The sequence below is a fragment of the Lichenostomus cassidix genome, unplaced genomic scaffold, assembly GCF_008360975.1.
Source record: "Lichenostomus cassidix isolate B80296 unplaced genomic scaffold, HeHo_3.0 HiC_scaffold_40, whole genome shotgun sequence".
Lineage (NCBI taxonomy): Eukaryota > Metazoa > Chordata > Aves > Passeriformes > Meliphagidae > Lichenostomus > Lichenostomus cassidix.
The window spans coordinates 1343454-1359303 of NW_028147459.1; the positions used below are offsets into that span (position 1 = coordinate 1343454).

The 15850-nt window shown below is 58.9% G+C and overlaps 1 protein-coding gene and 1 long non-coding RNA gene across 5 annotated transcripts in view; both read left to right on the forward strand.

The window, feature by feature from the left end:
- Positions 1 to 8869, forward strand: part of PACS1 (phosphofurin acidic cluster sorting protein 1) — a 40429-nt gene extending 31560 nt beyond the window's left edge. Inside the window, exons 19-26 of one of the 4 annotated variants that reach the window (XM_085046337.1) lie at positions 155 to 197; positions 1778 to 1820; positions 2650 to 2782; positions 3458 to 3485; positions 4783 to 4978; positions 7138 to 7242; positions 8210 to 8320; positions 8819 to 8869. In XM_085046337.1, the coding sequence (XP_084902463.1) occupies positions 155 to 197; positions 1778 to 1820; positions 2650 to 2782; positions 3458 to 3485; positions 4783 to 4978; positions 7138 to 7242; positions 8210 to 8320; positions 8819 to 8826 (667 nt within the window). In that variant the 3' untranslated portion in view covers positions 8827 to 8869. Of the gene's footprint in view, positions 1 to 154; positions 198 to 1777; positions 1821 to 2649; positions 2783 to 3457; positions 3486 to 4754; positions 4979 to 7137; positions 7243 to 8209; positions 8335 to 8393; positions 8469 to 8818 lie in introns of those variants that run through there. The other 3 variants (XM_085046336.1, XM_085046333.1, XM_085046335.1) reach the window with 3 other exon arrangements.
- A 244-nt stretch (positions 8870 to 9113) lies between these two features.
- LOC146422460 (uncharacterized) lies at positions 9114 to 10826 on the forward strand. Its single transcript, XR_014848148.1, has 2 exons — positions 9114 to 10052; positions 10223 to 10826. It is a non-coding gene; the product is annotated as an uncharacterized LOC146422460 (long non-coding RNA).
- The last annotated feature ends 5024 nt before the right edge of the window (positions 10827 to 15850 follow it).

A 15850-nucleotide genomic window follows, 5' to 3' on the forward strand; every position in this document is an offset into this window, starting at 1 on the left:
GACACAGGGAGGGTGGCACAGTAACATGGTGACAGTGACATGGGACATCGGGTTGGGGACATTGGGGGGAACACCAGGGCGGGTGGTGGCACCTGGGGTTTGGTCACTGTGATGTCCCCAACTGTCCCCAACAACTGTCCCCAACTGTCCCCAGCCCTGACGAGGACTCCTGCCAGAAGTTCGTGCCCTTCGTGGGGGTGAGGCTGCGGTGACACTGGGGACACCGGGGGTGGCACTGGGGGTGGCACTGGGGGTGGCACTAGGGGTGGCACTGGGGGACACTGGGTGGCACTGGGGGTGGCACTAGGGGGGACACCAATGTCCCCAAGCCGAGGGTGGCACTGGGAGGGGAGGAGGTGACACTCTGTGGCACTGGGGGGTGGCACTAGGGGACACAGGGTGGCACTGCGGGGTGGCACTAGGGGGACACTGGGGGGTGACACCAGGGGGGACACAGGGTGGCACTGAGTTGGGGACACAGGGTGGCACTAGGGGACACGGGGTGGCACTAGGGGTGGCACTGGGGGTGGCACTAGGGGTGGCACTGGGGGACACCGGGTGGCACTGGGGGTGGCACTAGGGGGGACACCAATGTCCCCAAGCCGAGGGTGGCACTGGGAGGGGAGGAGGTGACACTCTGTGGCACTGCGGGGTGGCACTAGGGGGACACTGGGGGGTGACACCGGGGGGGGACACCAGGGGACACGGGGTGGCACTGAGGGCTGGCACTAGAGGACACTGTGGGGTGGCACAGGGTGGCACTAGGGGACACGGGGTGGCACTGCGGGGTGACACTGAGGGGTGGCACTGAGTTGGGGACACGGGGTGACACTGAGGGGTGACACTAGAGGGGGACAGAGGGTGGCACTGCAGGGTGGCACTAGAGGGACACAGGGTGGCACTGCGGGGTGGCACTGGGGGGGACACCAATGTCCCCAAGCCGAGGGTGGCACTGGGAGGGGAGGAGGTGACACTCTGTGGCACTGGGGGGTGGCACTAGGGGACACGGGGTGGCACTGGGGGGTGGCACTAGGGGGACACTGGGAGGTGACACCAGGGGGGACACGGGGTGGCACTGAGGGGTGACACCGGGGGGACACAGGGTGGCACTGTGGGGTGGCACTGAGGGGTGGCACTGAGGGGTGGCACTAGAGGACACTGTGGGGTGGCACTGGGGGGACACGGGGTGGCACTGGGGGGTGGCACTGGGGGGTGGCACTGGGGGGTGACACTGGGGGACACTGGGTGGCACTGAGGGGTGGCACAGGGTGGCACTAGGGGGACACAGGGTGGCACTAGGGGGGACCCTGGGGGGTGGCACTGAGTAGGACACAGGGTGGCACTGTGGGGTGGCACTAAGGGGACACAGGGTGGCACTGAGTTGGGGACACGGGGTGGCACTAGGGGACACGGGGTGGCACTGGGGGGTGACACTAGGGGTGGCACTAGGGGGACACAGGGTGGCACTGAGGGGTGGCACTGAGTTGGGGACACAGGGTGGCACTGAGGGGTGACACTAGAGGGGGACACAGGGTGTGGCACTGCGGGGTGGCACTAGGGGTGACACAGGGGACACTGTGGGGTGGCACTGAGGGGTGGCACTAGGGGTGACACAGGGTGGCACTGAGGGGTGACACTGAGTTGGGGACACAGGGTGGCACTAGGGGACACAGGGTGGCACTGAGGGGACACGGGGACATCCTCCCTGGGGACAGCGGCTGTCCTGGCTGTCCCCGCACTGTCCCCAATGTCCCCAATGTCCCCAATGTCCCCGCAGGTGGTGAAGGTGGGGCTGGCCGAGGATCCTCCCCCCGCCCCGGGTGAGCAGCTCTGTCCCCCAATGTCACCTTTGTCCCCCCAATGTCCTCTTTGTCCCCCTCAATGTCCCCAAGCTGTCCCCCCGCGGTGTCACCTATCCCTCCTAATGTCCCCTTTGTCCCCCAATGTCCCCTTTGTCACCCCTCGGTGTCCCCTCGCCCCCCCCCATGTCCCCTTTGTCCCTCCCAAAGTCACCTTTGTCCCCCTCGCGGTGTCCCCTTTGTTGTCACCTTTGTCCCTCCTAATGTCCCCTTTGTCTCCCAATGTCACCTTTGTCCCCCAGTGTCACCTTTGTCCCCCCCAATGTCACCTTTGTCCCCCAGTGTCACCTTTGTCCCCCCCAATGTCACCTTTGTCCCCCCCTCTGGCCCTTGCGATGTCCCCTCGCCCCCCCTTACGCTGTCCCCCCCGCAGGTGACAATGACGATGTCCCCCCAATGTCCCCTCTGTCCCCCCTCGGTGTCCCCTGTCCCCCCCAATCCCCCAATGTCACCTTTATCCCCCCGGGATGTCCCCCAATGTCACCTCTGTCCCCCAATGTCCCCAAGCTGTCCACCGCAGTGTCCCTGTCCCCCAGAGTGCCTTTGTCCCCCAATGTCCTTGTTTGTCACCTTTGTGCCCCGCGGTGTCCCCTCGCCCCAATGTCCCCAAGCTGTCCCACCACGCTGTCCCCTGTCCCCCAATGTCCCTCTCTCTGTCCCCTCCCCCGCAGGTGACACTGACGATGTCCCCCCCAATGTCCCCTCTCCCCCCCAATGTCCCCCTCACTCTGTCCCCTCCCCCCGCAGGTGACACTGACGATGTCCCCCCCAATGTCCCCTCCCCCCGCAGGTGACACTGACGATGTCCCCCCCCCGAGCCTGGCTGTCCCCTCCACGTCCCCCCCGGCGGGGGGAGGGGCAGGGGGACCCCGCGAGGCTGCGACACCGCCAGCGTCACCCTCCCTGGCGGGGGGGACAGCGGGGTGAGAGAGACCCCCGGGGTGGGGACAGAGGGGACAGGGAGGGGACAGGGAGGGGACAGCGGGGTGGATTTTGGGGGGTCTCGGGGTGGTTTTGGGGGTCCCAGGGGGGTCTCGGGGTGTTTTTGGGGTGTTTTTTGGGTTTTTTTGGGGGGTCTTGGGGTGTTTTGGGTTTTGGGGTGTTTGGGGTTTGGGGTGTTTTGGGGTCCTGGGGGTCTCTGCGGGTCTCTAGGTGTTTTTGGGGGGTGGTCCTGGGTGGTCTCTGGGTGTTTTGGGACTCTGGGTGGTTTTGGGGGTCCCTGGGGGTCTCTGGGTGTCCCTGGGTTTGGGGGTCTTTGGGTGGTTTGAGTGTTTTTGGGTGGTCCTGGGTGGTCTCAGGGTGGTTTTGGGTGTTTTTGGGGGGTCTTTGGGTGGTTTTGGGGTTTCTGGGTGTTTTGGGGGGTGTTTTTGGGGGTCCCTGGGGGTCTCTGGGTGTTTTTTTGGGGTTTCTGGGTGTTTTTGGGGGTGTTTTTGGGGATCCCTGGGTGTCTCTGGGTGGTCTCTGGGTGGTTTTGGGGTGTTTTTGGGGGTCTCTGGGTGTTTTTTGGGTGTTTCTGGGTATTTTAGGGTCTCCAACCCGGGGTTTCTGGGGGTCTCTGGGGGTCCCCAACCCCTCTCTAATTTTCGGGGACCCCCCAGCCCCCCAGGTGACGCTCTAGAGCTCCAGGTGGATTATTGGGGAGGGGTCTCTGGGTTTTTTTGGGGGGTCTCCGCGTGTTTTTTGGGGTTCTCTGGCTGGTTTTTTTGGGGTCTCTGGATATTTTTTGGGGGTCTCTAATTTCGGGGACCCCCCAGCCCCCCAGGTGACGCTTTAGGGCTCCAGGTGGATTACTGGGGAGGGGTCCTTGGGGGTCCCTGGTTGTTTTGGGGGTCCCAGGGGGTCCCTGGGTGTTTTTTGGGGGTCTCGGGGTGTTTTTTGGAGGTCCCTGGGTGTCGCTGGGTGGTCCTGGGTGGTCTCTGGGTGGCTTTGGAGTGTTTTTTGGGGGTCTCTGGGTGGTTTTTGGGGGTCTCTGGGTGGTTTTTGGGGGTCTCTGGGTGGTCTTTGGCTGGTTTTTTTGGGGTCTCTGGATATTTTTGGGGGGTCTCTAATTTTCGGGGACCCCCCAGCCCCCCAGGTGACGCCCTGGGGCTCCAGGTGGATTACTGGGGAGGGGTCCTTGGGGGTCTCTGGGTGGTTTTGGGGTGTCTCTGGGGGTCTCTGTGTGTTTTGTGGGGGTCCCTGGTGGTCCCTGGGTGTTTTTTGGGGGTCTCGGGGTGGTTTTGGGGGTCCCTGGGTGTCTCTGGGTGGTCTCTGGGTGGTTTTGGGGTGTTTTTGGGGGTCTCTGAGTGTTTTTTGGGGGTCCCTGGGTGGTTTTTTGGGGTCTCTGGGTGTTTTTTGGTTGTTTCTGGGTATTTTAGGGTCCCCAACCCGGGGTTTTTTGGGGTCTCTGGATATTTTTTGGGGGTCTCTAATTTTCGGGGACCCCCCAGCCCCCCAGGTGACGCCCTGGGGCTCCAGGTGGATTACTGGGGAGGGGTCTCCGGGTGTTTTTAGGGGGTCCCTAGGGATCTCCGGGTGTTTTTTGGAGGTCCCAGGGGGTTTTTGGTGGTCTCTGGGGGTCCCCAACCCCTCTCTAATTTTCGGGGACCCCCCAGCCCCCAGGTGACGCCCTGGGGCTCCAGGTGGATTATTGTGGAGGGGTCCTTGGGGGTCCCTGGTTGTTTTGGGGGTCCCAGGGGGTCTCGGGGTGTTTTTTAGGGGTCTCGGGGTGTTTTTTGGAGGTCCCTGGGTGTCGCTGGGTGGTCTCTGGGTGGCTTTGGAGTGTTTTTTGGGGATCTCTGGCTGGTTTTTGGGGATCTCTGGGTGGTTTTTGGGGGTCTCTGGGTGGTCTTTGGCTGGTTTTTTTGGGGTCTCTGGATATTTTTTGGGGGTCTCTAATTTTCGGGGACCCCCCAGCCCCCCAGGTGACGCTTTAGGGCTCCAGGTGGATTACTGGGGAGGGGTCGTCGCCCCCCAGGAGCGGCGGCGGGGGGAGGGCGAGCGGCGCGAGGCTGGAGGAGCCAAAACCAGCCTGAGGGGAACCTTCCGGTCACTGATTGTCACCCGCTTGCCACCGCCCGGCGACAGCCCGGGGACAACGCTGGCCATGACCCTCGTCAGCCGCGAGAAGAACAAGAAAGGTGGGCGAGGGGGAGTTTTGGGGGGTTTGGGGGGTTTGGGGGGATTTAGGGGATTTTGGGGGATTTGGGGGATTTGGGATTGATTTGAGATGGATTTGGGGAGAATTTGGGGTTTTGGGGGATTTGGGGGATTTAGGGGCTTTGGGGGTTTAGGGGATTGGAGGGATTTGGGGTTGATTTGGGGTGGATTTGGGTGGATTTGGGCAAGATTTGGGGATTTTGGGGGATTGGGGGGATTTGGGGGATTTAGGGGCGTTTGGGATTTGGATTTATTTGGGATTGATTTATGGGGATTTGGGGAATTTGGGGAGGATTTAAGGGCGTTTGGGATTGGGGGTTGGGGGATTTAGGGGTGTTTGAGAGAATTTGGGATTGATCTGGAGTCGATTTGGGGTTTTGGGGTTGATTTGGGGAGGATTTGGGGGAGTTTGGGGGGATTTGGGGGTTTGGGAAGTTTGGGGGGGATTTAGGGGGGATTTGGGGTAGATTTGGGGATGAATTCGGGCTGATTTTAGGGCCGATTTTGGGGTGAATTCAGGCCGATTTTAGGTTTGATTTTGGGGTTGATTTTGGGATGAATTCAGAGCTGTTTTGGGGCCAATTTTGAAGCTGTTTCTGGGGGTGGTTTGAAGTGATTTTGGGGTGAATTTGGGCCGATTTTGGGTTGGTTTTGGGGCCGATTTAGGGGAGAATTCAGGCTGATTTTGGGGCCAATTTTGGGGTGAATTCAGGCCGATTCTGGGCTGATTTTAGGGCTGATTTTGGGGTGAATTCAGAGCTGTTTTGGGGCTTTTTCTGAGGCTGGTTTGAGGTGATTTTGGGGCCAATTTTGGGCTCATTTGGGGTTGATTTTGGGATGAATTCAGAGCTTTTTTGGGGCTGGTTTGAGGTGATTTTGGGGTGAATTCAGGCCGATTTTGGGCTGATTTTAGGGCCGATTTTGGGGTGAATTCAGGCCGATTTCGGGGTTGATTTTGGGGTAAATTCAGGCCAATTCAGGGCTGATTTTAGGGTTGATTTTGGGGTGAATTCAAGCCAATTTTAGGGTCGATTTTGGGGTGAATTCAGGCCAATTTTGGGGCTGATTTTGGGGTGAATTTCGGCCGATTTTGAAGCTGTTCTGGGGCCAGTTTGAGGTGATTTCAGGGCCGATTTTGGGGTGGATTTTCGGGTCGATTTTGGGGTGAATTCAGGCCAATTTTGGGCTGATTTTGGGGTTGATTTTAGGGCTGATTTTGGGATGAATTCAGAGCTGTTTTGGGGCTGGTTTGAGGTGATTTTGGGGTGAATTCAGGCTGGTTTTGGGGCTGATTTTGGGCTGATTTCAGGGTTGATTTTGGGGTGAATTCAGGCCGATTCAGGGATGATTTTAGGGCCGATTTCGGGGCTGATTTTGGGGTGAATTCAGGCCAATTTGGGGCCAATTTTGGGGTGAATTCAGGCCGATTTTGGGCCAATTTTGGGGTGATTTCAGGGCTGATTTTAGGGCCGATTTTGGGGTGAATTCAGGCCAATTTCGGGGTTGATTTTGGGGTAAATTCAGGCCGATTCAGGGCTAATTTTAGAGCCGATTTTGGGGTCAATTTTGGGGTGAATTCAGGCCAATTCAGGCCGATTTTAGGGTCGATTTTGGGGTGAATTCAGGCCAATTTTGGGGTTGATTTTGGGGTAAATTCAGGCCAATTCAGGGCTGATTTTAGAGCCGATTTTGGGGCTGATTTCGGGGTCGATTTTGGGGTGAATTCAAGCCGATTTCGGGGTCGATTTTGGGGTGAATTTGGGCTGATTTTAGGGCCGATTTTGGGGTGAATTTGGGGTGAATTCAGGCCAATTTTGGGGTGAATTCAGGCCGATTTTGGGCTGATTTTAGGGCCGGTTTTGGGTTAATTTTGGGGTTGATTTTTGGATTGATTTTGGGTGAATTCCAGCCAATTTTAGGGCCGATTTTGGGCTGATTTTAGGGCTGATTTTAGGGTGAATTCAGGTCGATTTTGGGTTGACTTCGGGATTGATTTTGGGCTAATTTTGGGCTGAATTCAGGCCGATTTCGGGGTCGATTTTGGGGTGAATTCAGGCCAATTTTAGGGTTGATTTTGGGGTGAATTCTGGCCGAATTCAGGACTAACCTCCCCCCAAATCCCACCCCAAATCCCCCCCAGTCCCAGCCCTGTTCAAACGCCCCCGAGAGCCCGACAAGAGCAGGGGGGTCGAGGGCATCACTCGCCTCATCTGCGCCCCCCGGGGACCCCCGGCGCTGCTCAGCGGTACGTGGGGACAGGGGGGACATTGGGGACATTGGGGACAGTGGGGACAGGGGGGACATTGGGGACATTGGGGACAGTGGGGACAGGGGGGACATTGGGGACATTGGGGACAGGGGGACAGTGGGGACAGGGGGACAGTGGGGACATTGGGGGACAGTGGGGCAGGGGACAGGGGGACAGTGGGGACAGGGGGGACAGTGGGGACATTGGGGACAGGGACATAGGGGACAGGGGGACAGGGGGGACATTGGGGACCCCAAAATTTGGGGGTGGGATAGAAATTTGGGGGGTCTGGAGGGAATGGGTTTGGGTGGGGATAGAAATTTTGGGGGGATCTGCGAAATTTGGGGGGAATTTGGGACCCAAAATTTGGGTTAGGGGGATGGTTTTGGGTGGGGATAGATGTCCCCAGGGGGGTCAGGATGTCCCCAGGGTGTCCCCAGGGTGTCCCCAGGGTGTCCCAGGGTGTCCTCAGGAGTGTCCTGGGATGTCCAGTGTGCCCCAGGATGTCCCCAGTGTGCCCCAGGATGTCCCCAGGGTGTCCCAGGATGTCCCCAGGTGTCCCCAGGGTGTCCCCCGGGGGGGTCAGGGTGTCCCAGTGTGCTCAGGATGTCCCCAGGATGTCCGCAAGGTGTCCCCAGGGGTGTCCAGGGGGGGTCACGGTGTCCCCAGGTGTCCCCAGGTGTCCCCAGGGTGTCCCCAGGATGTCCCTAGGGGTGTCCAGGGGGTGTCAGGGTGTCCCCAGTGTGCCCCAGGGTGTCCCCAAGGTGCCCCAGGATGTCCCCAAGGTGTCCCAGGATGTCCCCAGGATGTCCCCAGGGTGTCCCCAGTGTGCCCCAGGGTGTCCCCAAGGTGCCCCAGGATGTCCCCAAGGTGCCCCAGGATGTCCCCAAGGTGTCCCAGGATGTCCCCAGCGTGTCCCCAGGATGTCCCCAAGGTGTCCCCCGCCTGTCCCCTCTCCCCGCAGTGACAGTCGATGGCACTCAGTGGGACGATATCAAGTTCTTCCAGCTGGCGGCGCTGTGGCCTTCGCACGTCAAACACTTTCCCGTCGGCCTGTTCGGGGGGGCGGGGAAAGCCCCCTGAGACCCCCGGGGGGACCCCAAAATACCCCCGGAGACCCCAAAATATCCCCCTGAGACCCTAAAATACCCCGGGGGACCCCAAAATACCCCTGAGACCCCAAAATACCTCCTGAGACCCCAAAATATCCCCAAAATACCCCCTGAGACCCCAAAATACCTCCTGAGACCTCAAAATACCTCCTGAGACCCCAAAATACCCCTGAAACCCCGAGACCCCAAAATCTCTCTGACCTGGGACCCTCAAAATACCCCAGAGACCCTAAATACCCCTGAGACCCCGGAGACCCCAAATACCCCTGGGGACCCCAAAATATCCCCTGAGACCCCAAAATACCCCTGAGACCCCAAAATACCCCTGAGACCCCCTGAGACCCCCTGAGACCCCAAAATCTCTCTGACCCCCCCGGGGTGACCCCAGAACCCCTCGGGTGACCCCCAAACCCCCGAGAGACCCCCAAACTTCCCCCTGAATGACCCCAGAACCTTCGGGACCCCCTGAGACCCCCGGGGGACCCCAAAATACCCCTAGGTGACCCCAAAATCTCACTGACCCCACCCCCGGGGTGACCCCAAAACCCCTCGGGACCCCCAAAGACCCAAAACCCCCCAGAGACCCCCAAACCTCCCCCTGGGGTGACCCCAAAACCTTTGGGACCCCCAGAGACCCCAAAACCCCTGAGTGACCCCAAAGACCCCTGGGGTGACCCCAAAATCCCCCTGACCCCCAGAGACCCCAAAGCCCCTGTGTGACCCCAAAACCCCCGTGAGTGACCCCAAAGACCCTGGGTGACCCCAAACTCCCCAGAGACCCCAAAATCCCACTGTTTCCCCCCGGGGGACCCCAAAATCCCCCTGGGGTGACCCCAAAACCCGCCGGGGTGACCCCAAAAGACCCCTGGGGTGACCCCAAAAACCCCCCCGAGACCCCCAAACCCCCCCGAGGGTCCTCATTGCTTCTGCAGTGTTGTGGTGTCGCCCCTCCCCCACCCCAAAAAATGGGTGCTGAGACCCCAAAAGTGTCACCAAATGTCACCAAACCCCCAAAAATGGGTGCTGAGACCCCAAAAAATGTCACCAAATGTCACCAAACCCCCTCCAAAAATGGGTGCTGAGACCCCAAAAATGTCACCAAATCCCCAAAAATGGGTGCTGAGACCCCAAAAATGTCACCAAATGTCACCAAACCCCCAAAAATGGGTGCTGAGACCCCAAAAAATGTCACCAACCCACCCAAAAGTGTCACCAAACCCCCAAAAATGGGTGCTGAGACCCCAAAAGTGTCACCAACCCCCCAAAAAATGTCACCAAACCCCCAAAAATGGGTGCTGAGACCCCAAAAAATGTCACCAACCCCCCAAAAAATGGGTGCTGAGACGCCAAAAATGTCACCAAATGTCACCAAACCCCCAAAATGGGTGCTGAGACCCCAAAAAATGTCACCAACCCACCCAAAAGTGTCACCAATCCACCCAAAAAATGCCACCAAGCCCTGCAAAAGTGCCACCAACACCCCCAAAAAAGTGCCACCAACCCCTGGAAGTGTCACCACCCCCCTAAAATGGGTGCTGGGACACCCAGAAGTGCCACCAAACCTCCTGGAAGTGCCACCAACCCCCCTAAAAAGTGCCACCAACCCCCCCAAAAAAGGGCCACCGTCCCCGGAAGTGCCACCAAGCCCTGGAAGTGTCACCCACCCCCCAAAATGGGTGTTGGGATCCCCAAAAAGTGCCACCAAGCCCCCCAAAAAATGTCACCAAGCCCCCCAAAAAATGTCACCAACCACCCAAAAATGTCACCAAGCCCCCCAAAAAATGTCACCAAGCCCTGCAAAAGTGCCACCAACCCCCCAAAAAAGTGTCACCAAGCCCGAAAAATGTCACCAATTCCCCCAAAAGTGCCACCAACCCCCAAAAATGTCACCAATCCACCTAAAATGGGTGTTGGGACCCCAAAAGTGCCACCAATCCACCTAAAAGTGCCACCAATCCACCCAAAAATGTCACCAACCCCCCCAAAAATGTCACCAATCCACCCGAAAAATGTCACCAAGCCCTGCAAAAGTGCCACCAAGCCCCCAAAAAATGCCACCAAGCTCCCTAAAAATGCCACCAATCCACCCAAAAGTGCCACCAACCCTCAAAAAATGCCACCAACCCCCCCAAAAGTGCCACCAACCCCCCAAAAATGCCACCAATCCACCCAAAAATGCCACCAACCCTCAAAAAATGTCACCAAGCCCCCAGAAAATGTCACCAATCCACCCGAAAAATGTCACCAAGCCCCCCAAAAATGGGTGTTGGGACCCCAAAAGTGCCACCAAGCCCCCCAAAAGTGCCACCAACTCCCCCAAAAGTGCCACCAACCCTCCCACCCCACCCCGGGGGGGTCTCAGCCCCTCCCCCCCCTCGCCCCTCCCCCACCCCGCACGCGCCCCGCCCCTCCCCCACCGCCCCTCCCCCACCGCGGGTCTCAATAAAGGGCTGCGGGAGAGCTTGGTGACATCTGTGTCCTCGCTGTGTCACCAAGGCTGGTGTCACCGTGTCCCCAATGTCACTCTGGCCCCAGTGTCAGTGTCACCGTGTCCCCAGTGTCACTTTGTCCCCAATGTCGATGTCACCGTGTCACCAAGGCTGGTGTCACCGTGTCCCCAGTGTCACCGTGTCCCCAATGTTGGTGTCACTGTGTCCCCAACTGGTGTCACTTTGTCCCCAGTGTTAATGTCACCGTGTCCCCAATGCTGATGTCCCCAGTGTCACTGTGCCCCCAATGCTGGTGTCATCCTTTCCCCAGTGTCCCTTTGTCCCCAGTGTTGGTGTCACCGTGTCCCCAATGTCACTTTGTCCCCAGTGCTGGTGTCACCGTGTCCCTTCTGTCACCATGTCCCCAGTGTTAATGTCACTGTGTCCCCAATGCTGATGTCACCAGTGTCAGTGTCACCATGTCCCCTCTGTCACTTTGTCCCCAGTGTTGGTGTCACCGTGTCCCCAGTGTCACTTTGTCCCCAGTGCTGAGGTCACACCGTGTCCCTTCTGTCACTTTGTCCCCAATGTCGGTGTCACCGTGTCCCCAGTGTCACTTTGTCCCCAGTGCTGAGGTCACACCGTGTCCCTTCTGTCACCATGTCCCCAGTGTTGGTGTCACTGTGTCCCCAACTGGTGTCACTGTGTTCCCAGTGCTGGTGTCACTGTGTCCCTTTTGTTACGTTGTCCCCAGTGTTGGTGTCACCGTGTCCCCAACTGGTGTCACCGTGTCCCCAGTGTCACCATGTCCCCGTGTCACCGTGTGCCCAATGTTGGTGTCACCTTGTCCCCAATGTCAGTGTCACCTTGTCCCCAGTGCCACTGTGTCCCCAGTGTCAGTGTCACCGTGTCCCCAGTGTCACTTTGTCCCCAATGTTAGTGTCACTGTGTCCCCAGTGTTGGTGTCACTGTGTCCCTTCTGTCACTTTGTCCCCAGTGTTAGTGTCACCGTGTCCCCAGTGTCACTTTGTCCCCAATGTCGATGTCACTGTGTCCCCTGTGTTGATGTCACTGTGTCCCCAATGTCAGTGTCACTGTGTCCCCAGTGTTAGTGTCACCATGTCCCCAATGTCACCATGTCCCCAGTGTCACTGTGCCCCCAAGGTTGGTGTCACACTGTGTCCCTTCTGTCACTTTGTCCCCAGTGTTAGTGTCACCGTGTCCCCAGTGTCACTGTGTCACCAGTGTTGGTGTCACCGTGTCCCCAGTGTCACTTTGTCCCCAGTGCTGATGTCACACTGTGTCCCCTCTGTCACTTTGTCCCCAATGTCAGTGTCACCGTGTCCCCAGTGTCACTTTGTCCCCAGTGCTGGTGTCACCGTGTCCCCAGTGTGTCACCATGTCCCCAATGTCACCTTGTCCCCAGTGTTAGCGTCACTTTGTCCCCAATGTCACTTTGCCCCCAATGTCGGTGTCACCCTGTCCCCTGTGTCACCTTGTCCCCAGTGTTAGTGTCACTTTGTCCCCAATGTCAGTGTCACCTTGTCCCCAGTTTCGGTGTCACCATGTCCCCAGTGTTAGTGTCACCGTGTGACCAGTCTCAGTGTCACTTTGTCCCCAGTGTTGATGTCACCATGTCCCCAGTGTCACTCTGTCCCCTCCTTCCTTCCCATGCCATCCCCTCTGTCACCCCAGTGTCACCCTGCCTCTGTCCCCAGCCCTGTGTCACCTTTGTTGTCCCCGTGTCACCGTGGGGGTCCCGGGGTGGGTGACAGGGGGACAATGATGGGAGGGACAGGGGGACACGGCGGGGAGGGAGGGGGTGGCACAGGGTGACAGGGATGGCTCAGGGGTGGCACAGGGTGACAGGAGTGGCACAGGGGACATGGTGACATTGAGGTGACATTGATGGGGTGGCACAGGGTGACAGGAGTGGCACAGGGTGACAGAGGGTGACAGGCATGGCACAGGGTGGCAGGGGACATTGAGGTGACAGTGACAGGGATGGCTCAGGGTGACAAGAGTGACACAGGTGACAGGGTGGCACCGAGTGACAGGGGTGACACAGGGACAGGGGACACGGTGACATCGAGGTGACAGCGACACGGGACACGGTGACATCAGGGTGGTGGCACTTGCGGGTCTCGGTGCCACCTGTGTCACCTGGTGTCACCTCGGCCGCAGGGTCAGTGTCCCCAATGTCATCAGTGTCACCAGTGCCACTCCAGCCACAGCATCAATGTCCCCAAAGTCCCCAGTGTCACTTTGGCTGCAGGGCAAGTGTCCCCAGCCCATTGTCCCCAGTGTCACCAGTGTCCCCAGTGCCACTCCAGCCCCAGGGTCAGTGTCCCCAATGTCCCCAGTGTCCCCAGTGTCACCTTGGCCGCAGGGTCAGTGTCCCCAGTGTCCCCAGTGTCCCCAATGTCACCAGTGTCCCCAATGCCATTCCAGCCACAGTGTCAGTGTCCCCAATGTCACCAGTGGCACTCCAGCCGCAGGGTGACGTGTCACACAGGTGTCACACGGCTGTCACTCACCTAAGGCCCCGCCCACTTTCTGTCCCTAAGCCCCTCCCCACCTCCCCAAGCCCCTCCCCCTGCCTAGCCCCGCCCCTTTCCCACCAAGCCACGCCCACTCCTAAACCCCGCCCCTGCATTTCCCAATCTCCCTAAGCCCCGCCCACTCGCTAAGCCCCGCCCCGATTTATTCAAAACATCCCAAACCCCTCCCCTTCCCCAAGCCACGCCCCCTCACCCATCCACCCTCCTAGCCCCGCCCACTCCCTAAGCCACGCCCCCTCAATTAGCATATCAACACAATTAGCCCCGCCCACTCCCCAAACCACGCCCCCAATCACCCCATAAACCCACACTAGCCCCGCCCACTCCCCAAACCACGCCCCCAATTAACCAATAAACCCATCCTAGCCCCGCCCACTCCCCAAGCCACGCCCCCAATTACCCCATAAACCCGCCCTAGCCCCGCCCACTCCCCAAGCCACACCCCAACGTGTTGGCCACGCCCACTAACTAGCCACAAGCCACGCCCCCAATCCCCTCCCCATCCTCAGGCTCCTCCCCCTCATTAACCCACCTAAGCCCCTCCCCATTAAGCCCCTCCCCTTAATTAAGCCTCACCCAAAGCTCCTCCCATTAAGCTCCTCCCCCTCATTATTCCCACCTAAGCCCCTCCCATTAACCCACCAAGCCCCATTAAGCCCTCCTCATTAAGCCACCTAAGCTCCTCCCATTAAGCCTCCTCCTAATTAAGCCTCCCCAAAGTGCCTCCCCATTAAGCTCCCCCTCATTTAGCTCCTCCCCTCATTAACTCAACCTAAGCCCCTCCCCATTAAGCCCCTCCACTTAATTAAGCCTCACCCAAAGCTCCTCCCATTAAGCTCCTCCCCCTCATTAACCCACCTAAGCTCCTTCCCCTCATTAAGCCTCACAAGCCCCTCCCATTAAGCTCCTCCCCCTAATTAACCCACCTAAGCTCCTCCCATTAAGCCCCTCCCCTAATTAAGCCTCCCTCGAAGCTCCTCCCCACCAAGCCCCTCCCCCTCATTAAGCCCACCTAAGCTCCTCCCCCTCATTAACTCCACCCAAGCCATTCCCACTGCTCTCCCCCTCATTTACCCACCTAAGCCCCTCCCTCCATTAACCCACCTAAGCTCCTCCCCCTCATTAAGCTCCTCCCCCTCATTAAACCACCAAAGTCCCTCCCATCAAGCCCCTCCCGCTAATTAACCCACCTAAGCCCCTCCCCTCATTAAGCCCTTCCCCTTAATTAATCCTCCTATGAAGCCCCTCCTCTCATTAAGCCCCTCCCCATCAATCCCTCCTCATTAAGCCCACCTATGCTCCTCCCCATGCTCCTCCCCACCAAGCCTCCCTTACAACCCACCTAAGCTCCTCCCCCTCATTAAGACTCACCCGAAGCTCCTCCTCATTAACCCACCTAAGCTCCTCCCTCGTTAAGCCCCTCCCCACTAAGCCTCCCATCAAGCCCCTCCCCATTAAGCCCTCCCCTCATTAACGCCACCTAAGCCCCTCCCCATTTAGCGCCTCCCTCATTAAGCCCATCCAAGCCCCTCCCCACAAGCCTCTCCCCCTCATTAACCCACCCAAGCTCCTCCCCACCAAGCCCTCTCCCCTCAATTAACCCTCCCATCAAGCCCCTCCCCTGGCTTAACCCACCTAAGCCCCTCCCCCTCATTAAGCCCTCCCCAATCAATCTTCCCATCAAGCTCCTCCCCATCAAGCCCTTCCCCACCAACCCACCCAAGCCCCTCCCCTCATTAAACCCACCTAAGCTCCTCCCCTCATTGCCCTTCCCTTAATTAATCCTCCCCATCAATCCCCTCCCCTCATTAACCCACCCAAGCTCCTCCTCATTAAGCTCCTCCCCTCATTAAACCACCAAAGTCCCTCCCATCAAGCCCCTCCCACCAATTGACCCACCTAAGCCCCTCCTCATTAAGCCCTTCCCCAATTAATCCTCCCTCCCCATCAATCCCTCCCCCTCATTAACCCACCCAAGCCCCTCCCCTCTCACAAGCCCTCCCATCAATCCCCTCCCTCATTAAGCCCACCTATGCTCCTCCCCATAAGCTCCTCCCACCAAGCTCCCTCCCACTAACCCACCTAAGCGCCTCCCCTCACAACCCCACCCAAGCCCCTCCCCTCATTAAGCCCCTCCCTAATTAACCCTCCCATCAAGCCCCTCCCATGAAGCTCCTCCCCCTCATTAACCCACCTAAGCTCCTCCCCACAAGCTCCTCCTCATTAAACCACCAAAGTCCCTCCCATCAGCCCTCCCCTCACAACCCACCCAATCCCCCTCCCCTCATTTAGCCCTCCTCAAGCCCCACCCTCTGGGTCCCCTCCCCCACCAAGCCCCTCCCCTAATTAACTCCACCCCAATCCCCTCCCCCACCAAGCCCCTCCTCACGCCCCCTCTAATCCTCCCTGTGCCCCGCCCCCGGCGGGCCCATGGCGGCCGCCGGCAGCCAGTAGCTCCTCTCTCGCCTCCTCCCCCGCCCCTCCCCCATGGCAGGACCCCGGG